We start from the raw sequence: 19,429 nt of genomic DNA, 5'->3' as shown, positions 1-19,429 counted from the left end.
AAAAACTTGCTCCACTGTCAGATTTTTTCTACTCAAGTGAAAATCTGCTTGAAAAGTGCCTAAAAACAAGCTACTTTTTATGTGATGAGTCTTATTTTACGTATAATGAGATATGCTTTGACTAGAAATGAGACAAATATTCTTGGTAAGATATTTGAGTTTTTGCAGTGTACATTAATATGCATGAGGTCATAGACCTGCACAGACATGTTGAGGGGCTCTGTCTATAACCTGAAAACCAGAAGACCTCCATCCAATCAGCATCGACCTGATGTAAAATGTGGTTGTTTAAATGTTTCAATTGTTTCAATGTCCGAAGATGAATACAAGTTTGAAAATGACTGGGCCTAAGTTCTTCTAGAGCTCAGATGATGAAGCTCCTAGTTGACCAGGGGACTGTTGTTCCAAAGTGGAATAAAGAAATCCAGGATGAGTGGAAAAGCCAGGTTTTGTCTAACCTGGCTCAGTCTCAAGTTGCTTGAACAAATATGATGATGAGCAGTGGAAGTTGATTCATTCCACCAATTTCTTATAATCTTTTATCTTAAAATTATTTGGAAGGTACCTGCTCACACATTAATTGTTATTCTTATTTTCTTACCACAACCGATATCTAGGCCAATATATTTTGTGACATATTTTATAAAAATTAATCTATCAGCCTTTTTGCTTCATTGCTTTTTTATGAGAAGCCAGTGATTTATAGTACTAGTGGTCATAGAAAATATCATGTAACCGAAATCAAGAAAGAAACACATGAATAGGCCTCATTATGAAAAAAAAGTATAAATGTTTAGTGTTTTTAGTTTAGAAATCAGGCCAATACATAAGAACATGGAATAACTGTATGAAATCTGTATGAATCTCTCTCTCTCTCTCTCTCTCTCTCTCTCTCTCTCTCCTTCTTCAGTCTGTTTTATCATGTTTGTTGTTGTTGACATGGACCGCTTGTTGTGTCTGCAATAAAGATTGATCAGAAATCAATATGTTTTTATTATTAGAGTGGCTGCTGACTTCACAGATAAAGACAACAGAATCAACAAGCCTGGCTGAAGTTACACACACACACACACACACACACACACAGTTTCCTGTAGTATCTTTTTATTATTCAAATGTTAAGTTTGGATTTACAGGCACATGGGGACTCAGGGTCGTCCAGGTCGTCACAGGGCGGGAAAGTATGATGTCATAAGAAGGGGGGAGTGTCTGAGAATCTGGACAATAAAGAGTGAGGTCATCAGGGGTCAGTGACATCATCACATGTAACCATGGTTTCAGTTCAGTACAGTTGAGATACCTTATGACACCTGATGACCTCACTCTGTGATGGGCCTCCTGTATAAACACTGTCATTGTTCAGTTGTGTTCATTACAACAACTGGGGAAAAAATAATTTCTAGCAAAGATTTGTAGCACTTTGGTGGATCTGTTCATCTTTATCTTTCATTTTTCATTTTCTATTTCATTTAGGATGTAATGAATTTCTGTATTCACCTTTTTCTGACTCTGAAAACGACCCTTGTTGTTTTTAGATAGGGGAGGTATTTTCATGAGCCTTTTTTGGCTTCCACCTCTCCTGCATAATGTTTAACTTTACTATTTTCATTGTCTTTATGTTGGCTATATAATGTGTAAATAAACTAAATGAAACAATGCATCAGTCAGTGAAACATATTCAGGACATGGGACAGGACCAGGTTACAGAACTACATAACACCTAATGAGGAGAAAAGCTGTGGTGCAGCAGAGGGTTTCCTGCTCTGATCTGCCCCCTGGTGGTCAAACTGGTGTAGTGGTCCCTACAGAGCTGGAGGCTGCAGCTTCAGGACCCTGGTCCTTCAGGACGACGTCTCCGTAGAAGAAGATGGACAGAGTGTGAGGAGCAGCACAGCTCTGACACTACGAGGAGTCAAGCTATTAGTCTGTGATTGTTCACCATGAACCAGATTTACAATAACACACTGATGCATCATTAGGAATAAACCTGTGGATTCTCATTCATCCAGGTCATCGTTCTCTCTGGGCAAATTGAATCGTAGACAACTGGGCTTGTATTTGTCTAGGAAGACGATTCAGTTTGCCCAGAGAGAACATAAGGAATAAATAACAAAAACATCTGGACCTGCAGCTGCTACAAGAACCTGACATCTTATATCAGCAATGATCAACTCTAATATTGATTACTGATAGGTCACAGTGTAAGAGCTGGTATTGGTATTTATTGTCAGTGAGGTCATGAGTTGTTGAGTCTCTTTATTCTTTTTTTCTTTCTTACACATTTTTAAATTCAAAGGTTTGAGGAGATATTTTATAAAGTTCACTTGACAGTTTAGAGGGCGTTTCCCCAAATTACATCCAGAAAACTGAAGGCACAGACAACATTTCATATTTTTCTTCAATTTGTAAGCTCATAATTGTAGTAAACTAGTTTGTATTGTATTGATGTTATGTACCTGTGTGTGTCAATGATCATCTTCATGTTTAGTAGTAACCTCTAAATATACCAGCTCTCAGTCTCTTTATTCTGATGAGGAACGAGTGAGAAGATAAAAGTTTAAAAAATGCAAATGTTTAACTCAGATCAATAATAATAATGGAAATATTGATCATTCAATAGTGACTCAAGTGTTTCCAGTGATCTGATTGGTCGGTTGTTCAGATCTGAAGTTAAGCATCTGTTGCCATGATGATTTACCACGGTAACAAGTGAACCACTGTCGCAACCTGAAGTTACACACACACACACACACACACACACACAGTTTCCTGTAGTATCTTTTTATTATTCAAATGTTAAGTTTGGATTTACAGGCACATGGGGACTCAGGGTCGTCCAGGTCGTCACAGGGCGGGAAAGTATGATGTCATAAGAAGGGGGGTTGGAGGGGGGGGCTGCAGGCTGTGCAGCACACACACACATACACGTCGTCGTCATGACAACAGGGTTACAACACAAATAACTGGTACATTATAACTTAAAATACTGTTTATACATCAATGTGCTGCACGTCCTGCAGAGGGAGGGAGGGAGGGGCATGAGCCAATCAGGAGCGAGAGTGGAGTGTTTGGCTCCTCCTACTTCCTGGGTGCGTTCAGGACCCGGTGTGTGTGTGTGTGTGTGTGAAGGGCCCTGCTTCGGTACCGACACGAGGACACGGCGTGAGCGAGCGAGTGAGGATGACGAGGACATTTCTGTGATTACAACCAAACTTTATATTAAGGCACAAAACACTAATTAAAAACACTTAACTACCATAGCAACGTGAGCGGGCTCGTCGCCTCGTTACAGCCGAGCCGAGCCAATAATAAATTCAGTAAGAGCGCCGCAGGCCACGCCCACCGCTTTGAAACGTGTCCTGATTGGAGAAAAAAAGGATCAAAGCTCAAAAACACAAAAACTATAAACAAAAAAAAATTCAGTTACGTCGAGTTAACGAGTGAAAACCCAGAGAATCAATAAAACACAAATGAAATATTGGCATCGCTATGAGGCAGCAACACTGAGCCTTGTATACAAGCAAGCATATTATAATAATATTATTAATAATAATATAATAATAATAATAATAACATACCACAGACGTTATCATAGAGATCTATATATATATTGAACCTGGAGGTTTCTGTTGATTGATTGTGACAGAAGCTGCTGTGGCTGTTTTACGTGTTGGAGTTTGATTTGTCCTGAATCATTGAAGCATATTTACACAAATAACAAATTCCTCACTCTACGTCATAATAAAAAACATTCACACAAAAATATAACATTTGAAATAATTATTAGCACCAGTGTATCAGATAAAAATTCTCGCTACGCAAAATGTACAAAGTTGCATAGTGTTGGATTTTAGCCTGGAACAAAATGTTAATGTGTGATTGGCCAAAAAACAAAAACAAAACAAAAAAAAACACCAGTGATGAGCAGCAACTTGTGGGAGAGGGACAGACTATCAAAATAAGAAGCTGTGTGGTGGAACGTCAGCACAGGAAATGGTGTTTGACCACAGCAGGAGTGTCACAGCTGAGGACTACGGCGGCTGACGAGGGTCAAACATGTCCAGAAACGAGGAGCTAACTGAACACACAAACAACGGAAAATACAAAAACGGTGAACGAGGCGCCGCTGGAGGACGAAACAAACACACCTCCGCAACACGAACCACTAGAGCCGTATCCCTCCTCCACTGGAACTAGAGCACTGGAATAAGAGAGGAACGACAGCGCCTCCTGGTGGAGGAATACGGGTTTTGCAAAAGCGCCCAAGAACTGACATCTCTGCATTGTTGGTGAATGAGCAAGTGTGGTGTTTTCAATAATTTAAGAACATTTATAGATCACCCACGTTAATAGCATCATTGAGGATCCTTAACAGATAAACATTAACACATAGGCCAGTAAAAAACTAAAAAAAAAAGTTGTCTACATGAATGTTTCAATCTACATTTTGTAATAAACTAATTATAAGTATAATCTGATATGACCAAGACACCTAAAAACAAAAACACGGCCGTTTTCACCAATTTAGCAGCAAGTGGGCAACACACATACATTGGAGTGAATGGGTTTTCTGGGCGCTTTTGCAATACCCATATCCTGCCACTAGGGGGCAAAACCCTTAAACCCTTAAACCCTTAAACCCTTAAACCCTTAAACCCTTAAACCCTTACCACGGGAGTCAATGGTGGTGTCCTTACTCTCTTTTCCAGCGCTCTAACTGGAACTAGATCCAGTCACTTCCTGTTTATCCTGATTTGTAGGAAATGAGTCGTGGTGTGTTTGTTTCGTCTTCCTGCAGCTCCTCGTTCGTGTTCTCCTGAATTTTCCTCGGTGTCGTCCGAATCAGGATCGTTTGTGTATTTGCAGCTCGAGTTCTGGGCCTGTCACAGTATTGTTTTGACCCTCGTCAGCCTCCGTAGATCACAGACAGACGGACAGACAGAAGAGCACCTGAGGTCCTGAGAGATGTTTTTGTGTGTGTGCAGGATCATGTAGGAACAGAACTCTACTCTACTCCTTCAACACATTGCTCGTGATTTTCCTGTCAGGACTTCAGGTGCGTCCGGTTGGTTGAGGTCGACCAGCAGAGGGCGCTGGACTTCACTCAGGGACACGACTCACAGGAAGTGAAAATACTGCTGAGGAGAGTCTCCACCTCTGAGCAGGGCCGTTGTATAGGGGAGAAAGGTGATGATAACTCTAGGGGCCCAGCGCCCAGTGGGGCCCATAAAAAACCCCAGTAGTCTAATCTTTGTATGACTGATTTATTCTGCGTAAGACCCTGACTAATACTCATAGTACACTGTAAAAACTCAACATCTTTCCAAGAATATTTGTCTTATTTCTTGTCCAAATGTCTCATTTCTAGTCAAAACTAATCTCTTTCCACTTAAAATAAGACTCATCACCTAAAAATTTCCATTTTCACTTAAATTCACAATAAATAGAAAAATCTGCCAGTGAAAGTAAGTTTTTTGTGCTTGTAATAAAGAAGAAAAACTTGCTCCACTATCAGATTTTTTCTACTTATTCCAAGTGAAAATCTGCTTGAAAGAAGTAAAAAAGTGTCTAAAAACAAGCTGCTTTTAATATGATGTGTCTTATTTTAAGTAGAATGAGATTTGTTTTGACTAGAAATGACATTTTGACTAGAAATAAGACAAATATTCTTGCTAAGATACTTGAGTTTTTGCAGTGTAATGCTGCATTAGCATCAAAACAAAGAAGGCTAAATAAAAAACCATAATACATACGTAGTCTAAGGAAAAAAAAGGAAAAGTTAGGGGGAGGGGCCCACTTTAGTATTCTTTAAGGGGGCCCAGAATTCCTAGCAACGGCCCTGCCTCTGAGACTTTGGGAGAAAAGAAAGAGGAGAGCAGATCAGAGACGAGAGGATCCTTCACTGTGTGGTTCTGAAAACATGGTTGGATTCAAAGAAGATGAAGAGGAAGAAGAAGAGGAAGAAGAAGGCTCTGACGGCGTGACCGGGTGGAAACACGGAGCGGACGTTCCTCGAGGCGCGAGGAGGAGAAACTTCTTAACTTCTGTGGTTTCTGTGTTGGCGAAACTTCAGACGGGTGCAGTCACGTCGGGATTGTGGTTCTGGTTTTTCTCCTCCTCCATCCACCTACCTCTCTACACGGCTTCTCTACGCCGCTTAGTTCATTCTGCCGTAACCACGACAACTACTGCGTCTTTAAAAAAAAACAACAAAAAAAACAAAACAACAAACAGCTGCTTCTCTTTTTTTTTGTTAATGGGATAGTTCAACATTTTGGCAAATTGGCCCATCACCATAACCCCTATAGTCATAGCAGTAGGTTTGTTACCTTTAATTGTCGGTGCAAGCTGTTTTTAGAACGGCGGAGCAGAGCCGTGAGCTGCTCAGAGCTACGCTACGGAGGCTCATTATGGGATTTCTTGGTTTCCCTCATCAAACTCATCAAATACACAATCCAACAACTCCACAACGCTCTGGTGGACAAGTTGTGAGCTGCACATTCACCACGCTATGAGATAATAACACAACGTTACCACACAGAGTTGTTTTAGAGGTAAATTCATGCAAAACCGCAGTTCAGGGACAGTTTTTCATCAAGCAGACTCTGTATTTACCCTGTATTTACCTCGAAAACGGCTCCGTTTCATAACGTTCCATCATTATCTCATATGGTGAATGTTTATATCGTGTGGTGAATGTGCAGCTCACAACTTGTCCACGAGAGCGTTGTGGAGTTGTTGGATTGTGTATTTGATGAGTTTGATGAGGGAAACCAAGAAATTCCTTTAGCCTCCATATCGTAGCTTTGAGCAGCTCACGGCTCTGCTCCGCCGTTCTAAAAACAGCTTGCACCGACAAGTAAAGGTAACAAACCTACTGCTATGATTATAGCGATTATGGCAATGGGCCAATTTGCCAAAATGTTGAACTATCCATTTAAAAACCGTGAAATGTGGCTTGAAAATCAAAGACAAGAATCTGAAAATAAAATGTTTAAAAAAAACTGTTTTGGTAAAAAGTCGGCATGTTCGCCGGAGTGTTAGCTGTGGGGGTGGGGGGGTAGAGAGGGGGGGCGGGGGCGGGGTTAAGGCCGCTCCAGAGACGGCGTGTTGAAGCAGCCGTCGGGTAACGTGTTCTTGATGTCGTTGAGGTTGTTGATGTCGGCGCGGATCTCGCGGATCTGCCGGTCGTAGTCGTTGATCATGTCCTCCTGGGCCTTCGCCACGTCGTTCAGGTCCTTCAACTTATTCTCCAGGTTGCTCTCGTCCATCTTGCCCTTGGCCCGCTTCAGCGACTCGTCGATCTGGTTCAGTTTGCTCAGGTCCACCTTGTCGATGTTTCCTGCAGAGGAGACAAAGGTAGGGAAGACTTTTTTTAATCTTTTAAGCTCGGCATAAAGACAGAGAATGAGGGGAAACAGCTTGGTTAGCTTATATTAGCATAGAGAGCAAGGAGAAACAGCTTGGTTAGCTTAGCATAGAGAGCAAGGAGAAACAGCTTGGTTAGCTTATATTAGCATAGAGAGCAAGGAGAAACAGCTTGGTTAGCTTAGCATAGACAGCAAGGAGAAACAGCTTGGTTAACTTATATTAGCATAGAGAGCAAGGAGAAACAGCTTGGTTAGCTTAGCATAGACAGCATGGGGAAACAGCTTGGTTAGCTTAGCATAGACAGCGAGGGGAAACAGCTTGGTTAGCTTAGCATAGACAGCGAGGAGAAACATCTTGGTTAGCTTAGCATAGAGAGCAAGGAGAAACAGCTTGGTTAGCTTAGCATAGAGAGCAAGGGGAAACAGCTTGGTTAGCTTAACGTAGACAGCGAGGGGAAACAGCTTGGTTAGCTTAGCATAGAGAGCAAGGAGAAACAGCTTGGTTAGCTTAGCATAGACAGCAAGGAGAAACAGCTTGGTTAGCTTAGCATAGAGAGCAAGGGGAAACGGCTTAAGGGGGGTACACACGGGAGCGTACCTACAGGACTCTCTTTTTGAAAAAGGGTTATATGTTCCCCGTTTTTCCCCAAAAAGGGTCCTATGTTCCCTGTTTTTCCCAAAAAGGGTCCTATGTTCCCCGCTGTTGCTGGTCTTTGGACTCTCTCTCTCTATCTGGCCTGTCTAGCCTCTACCTGGTCTTTTTACTAAACTTAACCAACTCTTTTCTTCATTGCCTAAACCCAACCAATGGGACAAATACACTTTTCACTCAAAGTCACAACTCAACTTCTCACTCAAAAATAGGCAAAAATCTGAAAAGTCACAACTCCACTTCCAGGTATTTATGGGACCAAAAATTGCATGTTCCCAGGGTCCTTTTGGGAAAAAGCGGGGAACATAGGACCCAGGGAAACATAGGGATGATCCCGTATACACTACTGGATAATCGGGACCCGATGTCCCCCATTACGTTAAAAGCCGGCAAAGGCCCAATTATCTGATGTTTGCAAATGACATTGTGTCTGATTTTCCTGTGGTGTGGGGTGTGTTCAGAGTGATTTTGTCCGGTCCGATCAGGCGTCGGAAGGAGAGATCGTAAATACTGAACATGTTTAACGCATACAGCCCACATTCCTGCCGTCTTTTTCCATAGTCGTTTTGTTATTTTGTGTGTTTTTTTCAGACAGTAATAGGCCGAAAATAACCACAATTGCATCTTCCAGTTCGTCCGCCATGTTTGTTTACACTGAAGTCATGTTTGACCACGCGAGATGTGGAATATTGAGCATGAAGAACCTGAAACTCTGCTTAAGAGATCAGCAGAGAGAGATCTTGTGCAATCTGTCTTTTGTTATCATCAAGTGTGTGGTCTCCTAATCTGAGAAGGTTTGAAGCATCCTGTAGTGCAGGGCTATTCAATTACAAATTCAGTGGGGCCGGATTTTAAAACCGAGACCTTAAGCTGGGCCGGACATTTTCAGCGGTCAATAAGGAGGAGGTTATTACAAATGAGGGGCATTTTTAAAACCAAGCATTAGCTACTAAACAACTTACTAAACAAAAGAGAATAAGTCAATAAAAGTAGTAGTGATAGTAGTAGTAGTAAAGATGTAGTTGTTAATGCTTTGAGTTGGAGGTTTTTTTAGGAACTAAAAGTTTCCTGGGGCCTACTGTCCCCTGAGTTTCCACTGAGGTTTACAGCAGGGGGTTATGTAGGCTAAATCACTAAATGTAGCCTATAGTCTTAAAATTAGGCCTAAAAATGAACATAGATTTCTTCTCTAACATATTTTGATTGGTGAAAAACAAGGAGCAAAAAGCCGTTTTGGGGAAAATTACTACCTGCTGTAGTGTGTACCCCCCATAAATGATCATAGCATAAGGACTAGAAACAAAGGGATGTCTTGGCGAGTCTCTTACCAAGCCGATCCAGCAGTTCGGTGATGGTGCTCAGGACCCCCTTCACGGTGCTCTTGGCTTTGCGGGCGTTGTCCTCGGCCTCCTTGGCATTGCTGGACGCCTGTGGGACAGCGAACAGTGTCAGCTGATTCGTTAACCTCATGAAAAAACTCACAGCAGCTTCTGGACCGGCTCGTACCATTCCCGCCATCATCATGTCCTGGTCGGCCTCGGCCTTCTTCTTGGCCAGCTCCTGCTCGGCGGCGCTCAGCTGGTCCATCATGTCGTTGACCTCGTTGTCCAGCTGGTTGGTGTCCTGCAGGGCCTTCTCCGCGTCCTCCTTGGTCTTGGCCGAGCCCTGAACACACGGGTTGGGATCAGTGCAGGGAATGAAAGTAGGAACCTAAACTACTAGGGGTGTGCATTGGCACTGCCCTCACGATTCGATTCGATTACGATTCGGCAGGTAACGATTCGATTCGATTCGATTCGACGATGCATTGCAATGCATCAAAATTCTACTGCACACAACACGGCAAATTTTTCATCAGTCATGAGATATTGAACAACAGATTTTATCGGCTGCTATGTATTATCACTCTCCTGTATCTTTGACATAAATGTCATAAAATAAAATAAAATTGAATGGTACAGGGTATTGGATATGGCATTTTCAAACCTGAAAAAGAAAACATAAATCACTTCTAGGGCTGCCCCCAAAAATTAAACGACCAAAATTTCATTGGTCGATTGGTCGCAGGAAAAAACTCACCCTCCTCTACTGTGTTTATTGGTGATAAACGGGCATACTACTGCCTGTAGTAACGGTAAAACCCGACCGGCTTGTTGAATCTCGGACCCAACACGGCCGGACTCATGAGCGTTAATTAATTAATTCTCAAGCCGAGCGGCAACACTGTTACTGCTGGTGCTGCCCTGTAGCTACAGGCTGCGCATGCCGTTGCTCCGGAAATGCCCCCGGAGGTAATTGAAACTTCACTTTATTTGAGGCCAGAACATAAACAGTGAAACAATCGATTATGACACGTTGCCACATCGATGCTGAATCGTGCATGTCCCGCATTGCAATGCATCGCCGAATCGATTATTGTTGACACCCCTATAGGACGAATCTCCTTGTTGTTTACAACTACTTCCGGGTAGAAAACCAGCATGAGAACAATAGTGACGGACGAGAGTTTCTCTATATATATCTCTAATTTTTCATGTCACTATATCACCGTTTAGACTAGTCTGATGTTTGTAAATTCTATAAAACCAATGATTGGACAAACATGACTATTTACGTGTGCACATTTTTGTAATTAGTCATGGTTAGAACATAGGCACGCTCCCATCATAGATTAGCCGGGCTAACGGTTAGCTACCTGTTTAACTTTAATAACTCAGTGACTCAATAAACGCTCCATGAACAAATATTTTCTCCAGCGGATATCTGAGTTCCAACATGACTGAGCTAACTGGAGTAGTTTCATGTCGTGTCCCACAACGGGAGGGTTTTAACAGCTGACGTCCTGCTGTTAGCTTAGCTGCTGCTGTTAGCTTAGCTACCGTTAGCTTAGCTACCGTTAGCTGTCCCTGTCAGCTGAGCCACTGATGCTTTCTAGACACTGTGATTCCCCCAAACTGAATAAATACAACACATAGCAACACAAAACACACACAGAAATAGTAATGTTTCTTCAGTCATTTCAGATTTGTCTAAACGGTGATAGGGCCTGAAAAATATGATATATAGCTAAACTCTCGTTCGTTACTATTGATCTCATTCAAATTACAGCTGGTTTTCTACCCGGAAGTAGAATGTAAACAACAAGGAGATTCGGTCTATAAACTACATTTTCCATGAAACCTGGAGAGAGAGAGAGAGCGCGGCTCCATTGCTGCTGGTTTTTACCTTCTGCACGTTGCTGGCGATCCTCTCCGCCTCCTCCGCCTTGTTCTTGGCCTCGCGGGCGTCTGCGGCAGCGTTGCCGAGCGCCGCCTCCGCCTGCCTGGTCTTCTCGTTGGCGGCTATGATGGTCGCGTTGATGGCGGGGATCCTCTTCATGGCCTCCTCGGCGGCGGTCTTGTTGTCGTTGACCCTCTTGTCGAAGTCTAAAAGAGAGAGGGACGAAGTGTTTGTTGATCAAATCTGGTGAGAAAACAAATCTTTATCATAGAGAGCCTAAGCGGAAGCAGGAAGTAACGTCGCCATGGGACCTCAACTCGGAAAAACTCTCCATGCAAGTGAACGGGAGTCCAAATTCTATTCCGTGATCCGATTGAATTGTGGCATGAGAAAAAAATATGACCTCTACCTGTTTAAAACATCACTGTTCATCCGGAAAAATAAGCAGTTTATCGTAAAACGGCAACGGAAGAATGTATTTAATGTGAAGTCGCTCTACGGACTACAGATCTGGGGCCGTATTCACAAAGAATCTTAAGGTGAAAAGTAGCTCCTAAGGGCCGAATTTAGGAGCAACTCCTAAAAAAGGTGGGCGTGTCAGTCTTAAATTTAGGACTCCTAGTTTTTTAAAATAAGAGTAATTCACAAAGTATTTTAGGCCTAAAAGTAGCTCCTAAGTCTGGGAGAGCTTAAAAGTCCTCGTGAGGACTCCTAACTCAGTAAGACCTATTCACAAAGAATCGCAAATGGCTGCAGCCAGGCAAATGTATGGAGGACTGCGAATTGCTGCAGAGGGGGAAGCTGGAGCACCTGCCCCTTTGCCCATTGATGCCCAAAGTGCCTTTTTGTCTGTGTTTTTTTTTTTTTTACAGCAACAATATCTACAACATTTTCGCTATAAAACGGGAGTAGTGACGGTGACGGACTGTCTAATATCGGCGTCACAACGGTCGGACCGAGGTGACTGTGACCGCTGCGATGCAGTCGTGCTGATGTGAGCCAAAAATATTTTTTAAAAGTTGGTGGGTACGCTAGACGGGCGTCGGCACTCAACAACCAATCACCGTGTTGAGTGCCTCGAATTCGTGCACGAGAATTGACGTAATCCATAGCAACGGGGCGTCACCAGGGCGTCACCAGGGGCGTCACTCTTAGTTTGCTCTTAGTGATTTATCCTTAGTAAGAGTAGGTCTCAGCGGCTTTGTGAATAGCTTTTAAGAAAAAACTCCTACGTAAAAACTTTTAGCGCGAGTTAGGAGCACTCCTAGCGGTAAGATAAAAGGCTTTGTGAATACGGCCCCTGGTGTCCCACAAAAAATACGTCACCAACTGAGACGAGAAAGGGCAACATTTGGCATTTGGTGTGTGACGTCACCTGCGAGACCTGTAGTCTTTCTGGTTACAGATTCTTCCAATTTTTATTCTATACTATTCATTTTTTTCTCATGGCGCAATTCAATCGGATCACGAAATAAAACTTTGGCTCCCGTTCACTTGTATGGAGACTTTTTCCGAGTTGAGGTCCCATGGCGACCGTTAGCCTACTTCCTGCTTCCGCTTAGGCTCTCTATGTCAAATCAATGGACGCAGTCGCCAGGCGGACAGTCGGGTACCTCGCAGGTCGGTCAGGATGCTCTCGGCCTCTCTGAACGTCGACTGACCCTTCTTCGCCGCCTCCTCAGCCAGAGCCTTGGCAGCGTCGGCGCGAGCCAACAGCTGATCGGCGGTCTGTCACACAGGAACAGGAAGCAAGCAGACGTCAGCATCATCAAAAAGCTAATGTAGCTTAGCTTAGCATTGAGACAGCAGCTAACAAAGCTTAGAGACAGTCTTTGTTGAGTTTAGTTTATTTAGATCCCCATTAGCTTTAGCCACGCAGCAGCAGCAGCTCTTCTTCCTGGGGTCTTTTCATCGTAATAAATGACAAATACAAACCATTAACACACAACACATTAATACATTAAAACTAAAATACATACAGAAAACACATACTCAATACAAACACATACAAAACAAAACATCCAAGACAAACACTTAACATATGTTACCCGCTCCTACATTGAATCACTACACAACAAGGATACCAGGACCCAATTTACAGATATAGGCTACTAATGGTCAAAATTGCGATCAAAATAATAATCTCTTAGTTTCATTTTAAAACTAACCATGTTTCTTTGTTGTATAACATAATTGGGAAGGGCATTCCACTCCTTCATAGCTCTATATAATACTGTACCTTGAGAGAGTGCCCTGGGTAAAATAAAATAACCTCCAGCAGCAGCATGTCCAGTTGAATAATTATGTATGTTTGAACTAAAAGATAATTTTCTATACAAAATGTATGGCATTTTAGTTATTATATTTCTAAGAAAAACCATCAACAAATATGACAGTCTGTGCTTGACATCCAGCCAACCAAGACTGGCATCATGCATTTGACAAATATTCGACCTTATTCCACACATAAGTGCAACACGTGCTGCTTTATTTTGTATAAGTTGCAGTTTTCTGATGTTGGCTAGTGAGGGATTGGACCAAACAACTAGTACAATAATCCATATGCGACAAAACCAGTGCTTGAATGACTTGTTTAGTCATTTGTGTTGTTAGATATTTAGAGCAAAAAGTCTTCTCCTGAACGTACCTGTTGCTCACTCTTGCCTTTCTCCAGCAGTTTGCGGACTTCCTGCTCCTTGGGCCTCAGGTCGTCTCTGAGGTCGTTGTACTCCTTCTCCGTCTTGTCGATCAGCTTGTCCAGGTCCGACGCCTCCTTCTTGATCTTCGTGGCTTCGTCCTGAAAACAGAAACGGGTCAGAAACTCCAGGCTGGGAAAGACCAGGCACGGAAAAAACAAACACCTCAGTGCAGTGGCGGCTGGGGCTAAAATAAATTGGGGGGGGGGGGGGCGTCAGATAAATAAGATAAATAAAGAGCATTGCTAACTTCACATCCTGAGTTTGGCATGACACAGACGGGAGAAGCGTCGTGTGACTCCGTCCACGGCCACTTGCCTGCTGCAGGATTTTTAAGTCCGGCTGCTCCGGTCCAAGCTCCTTTATCCTTTTTTTTTTTTTTCCTCCAGCAAACGCCTCGTTAAAGGATTATTTCAGGCACGTCTCCGCTGACAGGGGAGTGACTTTGATTGACAGGTCAGGTATCATGAATCAATCCGATTGGATGAAAAAATGACCCAAACGCGCTGATTGGCCACGGGCGCAGAGAGCTGCGCCCGGAGGAGAATCTTGAAGTGACCAATTAGAGACCAGCATGAAGTCACATGGAAGCCAAAAGTTTAAAGCAGAAGTCAGCGATCCGGTCGTTTTGGCTAATGCTGCGTTCCAGGCAGGCTTTTGAAACCGTAAATTACAGCTTCAAGTCACGACTTACGACTTTGTAGCGTTCCAGGCAACCCACTCGTGTTTCTCCGACCTGTTTTACCGGTGAAAGTCACTATAACGGCCACTCGTAACTTCTGACCCGTGAACTCGTACCAGATCGAACTGGTACGACTTCACAGGTCGGAAAAACACGAGTTACGGGTTGCCTTGAACGCACCAGTCCTCGTCCCTACGTCACCACATTCACGGCGTCCCTTGGCTGCACACACAGCCCTGCATGCCGTTCTCTCTCCTCATTGGATAAAACTTGTAGGATACGATAAATGTTTTCTCCTGGGCTCAGAGCAGAGCAGAGTGACTGACAGACCCGTGTTTCGGTCCAAACACTCTATGTAAGTGATTGCTGTCGGAAGATATAACTATTTAAGACTTATATTAACACAAATATATCACTTACTTCTGCTTTAAGAGGCCACATACACACTCATTTGGCCGGCGCCCCTCGCTATTGAAATGTATGAAACAACCCAGAATAAACCCAATATGGAATGGAAAGGCTTACAAATTTCAAAGTAAAACCCACTGTATGAGTGAACACTGAACAGATATGGTAATTACTTTTTATTATGTTATATATGTTTACTGTGTCTACACTTTTTTCCTGAAAGTTTGATGCCCTAGCGCCCCCTATTGACCGGCCGCCACTGCCTCAGTGTCTGTCTCGTGCTGGCTCACCTCCAGAGCTTTGGTGTCGAACGGCGGGAGGCTGGTCAGGTTGGCGAAGATCTTCAGAGCTTTGTTCCCGGCGTCTTCGGCCTCGGCCTGGACCTTGTTGGCCTGTTTCTCCAGGTTCTTGGCCAGTTCCTTGGCCTCGTTGTACCTGAGCGGGACAGAGGGGAGGAGTCACAAAGCAGCAGCGTCTCATCCAGTCGTTCTTCTGACTGAGTTCTGGTTGTTTGAGGAAATTTGTCGGGATTCAAGACTCAAAAACACCAGATAAACATAAAAAACAACAATACAGTTTGTGTATCTTTGTCTGACAGAACCACGTCCTCTCACGGAGGCTTTAAAGGGATAGTTCAACATTTTGGCAAATTGGCCCATTGCCATAATCCCTATAGTCACAGCAGTAGGTTCGTTACCTTTAATTGTCGGTGTAAGCTGTTTTTTAGAACGGCGGAGCAGAGCTGTGAGCTGCTCAGAGCTACGCTACGGAGGCTCATTATGGGATTTCTTGGTTTCCCTCATCAAACTCATCAAATACACAACCCAACAACTCCACAACGCTCTGGTGGACAAGTTGTGAGCTGCACATTCACCACGCTATGAGATAATAACACAACGTTACCACACAGAGTTGTTTTAAAGGGAAATTCATGCAAAACCGCTGATGCATGTTGCCTTCAGGGACAGTTTTTCATCATCAGTCTCTGTATTTACCTCTAAAACAACTCTGTGTGGTAACGTTGTGTTATTATCTCATAGCGTGGTGAATGTGCAGGTCACAACTTGTCCACCAGAGCGTTGTGGAGTTGTTGGATTGTGTATTTGATGAGTTTGATGAGGGAAATCAAGAAATCCCATGAGCCTCCGTAGTATAGCTCTGAGCAGCTCACGGCTCTGCTCCGCTGTTCTAAAAATATCTTGCACCGACAATTAAAGGTAACGAACCTACTGCTATGACTATAGGGATTATGGCAATGGGCCAATTTGCCAAAATGTTGAACTATCCCTTTAAACATCAAGCTGTGTGAGGGGGCGGAGCCTGGACGTACTTCCTGTTGAGCTCATCGATCTCCTGGCTCGTCTTGCCCTCTCCGTCCAGAGTCTTCATCAGCAGGTTGTACGCTTTGGTCGACGTGTCGTTGGCGTCTTTGGCGATCTTCTCGATCTGATCGGCGTCCATCTTGTGCCTGTGCAAGATAAACGGTGGTGGTGTGTTAGAGGCCTGATCATGTGACTGACAGCCTGTATATACTGTATATTACTTCTCTCAATATGGAAAACATTACAGTTTAAAACACCTTTATATCAATACAATCAGTTAAAACACAATCATGATTCATACACATACGCCACCAGACAGGCAACACAACGCTTCCTAAACCAAACACCAACTTTCTGAAGCACACAATAGAATACAGATCAATGAAAGCATGGAACTGCTCCTTTACCACGGCCAATAACTAAACTCACACACAAACTAACATTCAAAAAGCAAATAAAAAAATATCTTGGAATTTCATATCTGTAAAACAACATACGCACTAGGGTTGCAAAGGGGCGGAAAAATTCCATTAGATTTCCAGAAACTTTCCATGGGAAGTTAAGCTGGTAAATATTCCAAATTGGAAACTTTCCATGGAAATTATGGGAATTTATAGGAATGAACTGGAAATTGGGGGGTAATTTAAACAAACTGTATCGTATCCAAACATAAATTTAATATTTTGTTTTGTCATGAACATGCAAAATATTACAATTTAAAAAACACGACATTTCAACAGATTTATTTGTGAGTAGAACTTTATCAAGTTTTAATTCTTGTATGAACAATCAATTATTTTACTGAACAACAAAAACATGAATGTTGGGAAAGAAAATAGCCCTCAATAGCCCTGCAGTAGCAGTAGCAGTAGCAGTAGCAGTAGCAGTAGCAGTAGCAGTAGCAGTGTGCTGTGATTGAGGGATAGCATAGATATTCAAGTTTACAAGTATACTGTACTTAAATCTGGTTGTTTTAGCCAAGATTATGCTACAATATATTTTCCCCAACTACATTTAAGTTCCCCGTTAAGGGCCAACCTTCAATTTTGTAAATTTCAGATTTATTCCCGTTTATTCCCATATATTCCCGTTAATTCCCATGGGAAGTTTCCAACTTTGAAAATTCCCCGAATTTTGCAACCCTAATACGCATACATACACATGCACACACACATACACATACACATAAAGGGTCTTATGTAGCGTAATAGGGTCTTTTGTTGTCATTTTCATTTGTTTAACCCTCTTATTTTATTCTTTTTATTTTATTTTATTTTATTTAATAACTGCTGTACATCGGAGTTATCTTACACAGGCTCTTTGATGTGGATGATAATGTAATGGTACAGATTTAATGTAAGATTTGTTGACTTCTAGAGTGCAGCTAATGGGAATCCTAACAAATAAAACAATAAAACAGTATGTGTGTGTGTGTGTGTGTGTGTGTGTCTTACTTCTCGGCCAGTCTCCGGGCCTCCTCAGCCAGCAGCGTCATGTTGTTGGGCTCTCCGCCGGTGCCACCGGGAGGTTTGATGTCCTGCAGACGACATCAACACTAGTTCAGACTCCTTTTTTTATTTTTTTTTATCGGTCAGCAGTCTACCGGTTGCCGTGCCAACAGTGACATCACTCAAACCATTACTTTCACTTAAAGTGCTGGACAGGAAATCCAATAACTATCATCATTGTCATATTTTACTGAAATACAAGCTGTTAAACTGGGAAAAACCTGATTAAATATTCACACTCTTGTCTTATGTAGAAAATCATACATGGACGTGGACGTGGACGTGGACGTGCGCCTCCAGCATTGAATCAGTTCATAAAAATGGTATCAACATCTACTCGGAGTGCAACTAGAGGAGACTGTGTTGTCCCGTTTAGAAAAAGTTCTTTCAGCCAGTCTGCGTTTTCTATTAGAGCTGCTCGTGAATGGAACTCTATTCCAACTCACATTAGAAATATTTCAAATGACGCCTCCTTTAAACACTTTTTATAAAAGTCAAGGCTGTGAACGTTACATTTCCTGTCATGTTGTCTGTCAGTGTATTAATTGTCTAGAAGCCATGCACAAAAAGCAACAATACTAATGTGTCCAATGTGTAGAATGTGATTGTGTCTTGTGTGCTTTTCTTTTTTCTGTTGGTGTTGCTGCTTAATGTTGCTTCTGTTTTGTCTGTAGCGGCTGCTGTTTGTGTGTGTCTGCATGGACCTTCACTGAGCTCTCTGTCTTTGTCCACTATTCAGCTTTTTAATCATTGAATGTATTATTTGTATGTTGATAATCCAAAATTTTTCTTTTTCTTTTAGGGTGACTTTTAACATCAGTCCAGGGACAACAGATGCAAAACAGCCTTTTGGCTAATTCTGGCATGTTTACATTTGTTTAACCTTATATGGTACCATGTTACCACTTTCTGGCCTGTCACATCTCCACAATTCATCCCATTTAATGCTGTAATACTTTAAAAAAGAGAGGAGACCTTAGAGAACCAATAACAATGCTTTAATTTATCACATGACTTTCAAGAAGCCACTGAAACCCGACTTTTTCAAAGGAAACTGGTTTGCCATTTTGCTCCACTAAAACGGTCTGAAAACATAACTTCCTATATTTACACTAATAGATTAGTAAAGTTTAATTTTTAATAGTTCCATGCAATTTATTTACTTATTAAATAATGGAAACTTGTTAAAATGCACCTGTTGCCCCAAAGCAACAACGTACCATTATAGAAAACTGCGACGTTGCCTTGAGGCGACAGTGGACCATTATGGAATCAATATTGCATTATGAGACTATGGTAGTGTGTGTTTAGGTGTAAATATAATGTTCAAAAACATATAATTCATCATAATTTAGTTTTTTATCCTTAATAAATGTGATTTTGGATGCGGTAAAGTAAACATCAGGCTATTATGATGATGATGAGGAAGATGCGGATGAGGCCAGTGAAGGTGAAAGTCTACAGAGACTGGTCGGTGTTTCTAATACAGTAGATGATGAACCGTAATGGTACAATGTTGCCTACAGGAAACAAATGTTTATTTAGTCTATTTTGAGACATAAAAACACTCCA

At 42.3% G+C, this 19,429-nt stretch overlaps 1 protein-coding gene across 1 annotated transcript in view; it reads right to left on the bottom strand.

Moving 5' to 3' along the window:
• Positions 1-6,937: 6,937 nt before the first annotated feature.
• Positions 6,938-19,429, bottom strand: part of lamc1 (laminin, gamma 1) — an 84,840-nt gene continuing 72,348 nt past the window's right edge. The window contains exons 20-28 of the mRNA XM_085805153.1: positions 17,804-17,886; positions 16,358-16,495; positions 15,318-15,462; positions 13,889-14,038; positions 12,855-12,969; positions 11,248-11,447; positions 9,529-9,687; positions 9,351-9,450; positions 6,938-7,342 (exon numbers count right to left, since the gene is read on the bottom strand). Coding sequence (XP_085661279.1) covers positions 7,086-7,342; positions 9,351-9,450; positions 9,529-9,687; positions 11,248-11,447; positions 12,855-12,969; positions 13,889-14,038; positions 15,318-15,462; positions 16,358-16,495; positions 17,804-17,886 — 1,347 coding nt within the window. The 3' untranslated portion in view covers positions 6,938-7,085. The remainder of the gene's footprint in view (positions 7,343-9,350; positions 9,451-9,528; positions 9,688-11,247; positions 11,448-12,854; positions 12,970-13,888; positions 14,039-15,317; positions 15,463-16,357; positions 16,496-17,803; positions 17,887-19,429) is intronic.

This window comes from Trachurus japonicus, chromosome 17 (genome assembly GCF_045865225.1).
Source record: "Trachurus japonicus isolate A0001 chromosome 17, Traja_1.0".
Lineage (NCBI taxonomy): Eukaryota > Metazoa > Chordata > Actinopteri > Carangiformes > Carangidae > Trachurus > Trachurus japonicus.
The sequence above is the reverse complement of the archived record's forward strand: the minus strand, read 5'-3'. Positions and strand labels throughout refer to the sequence as shown.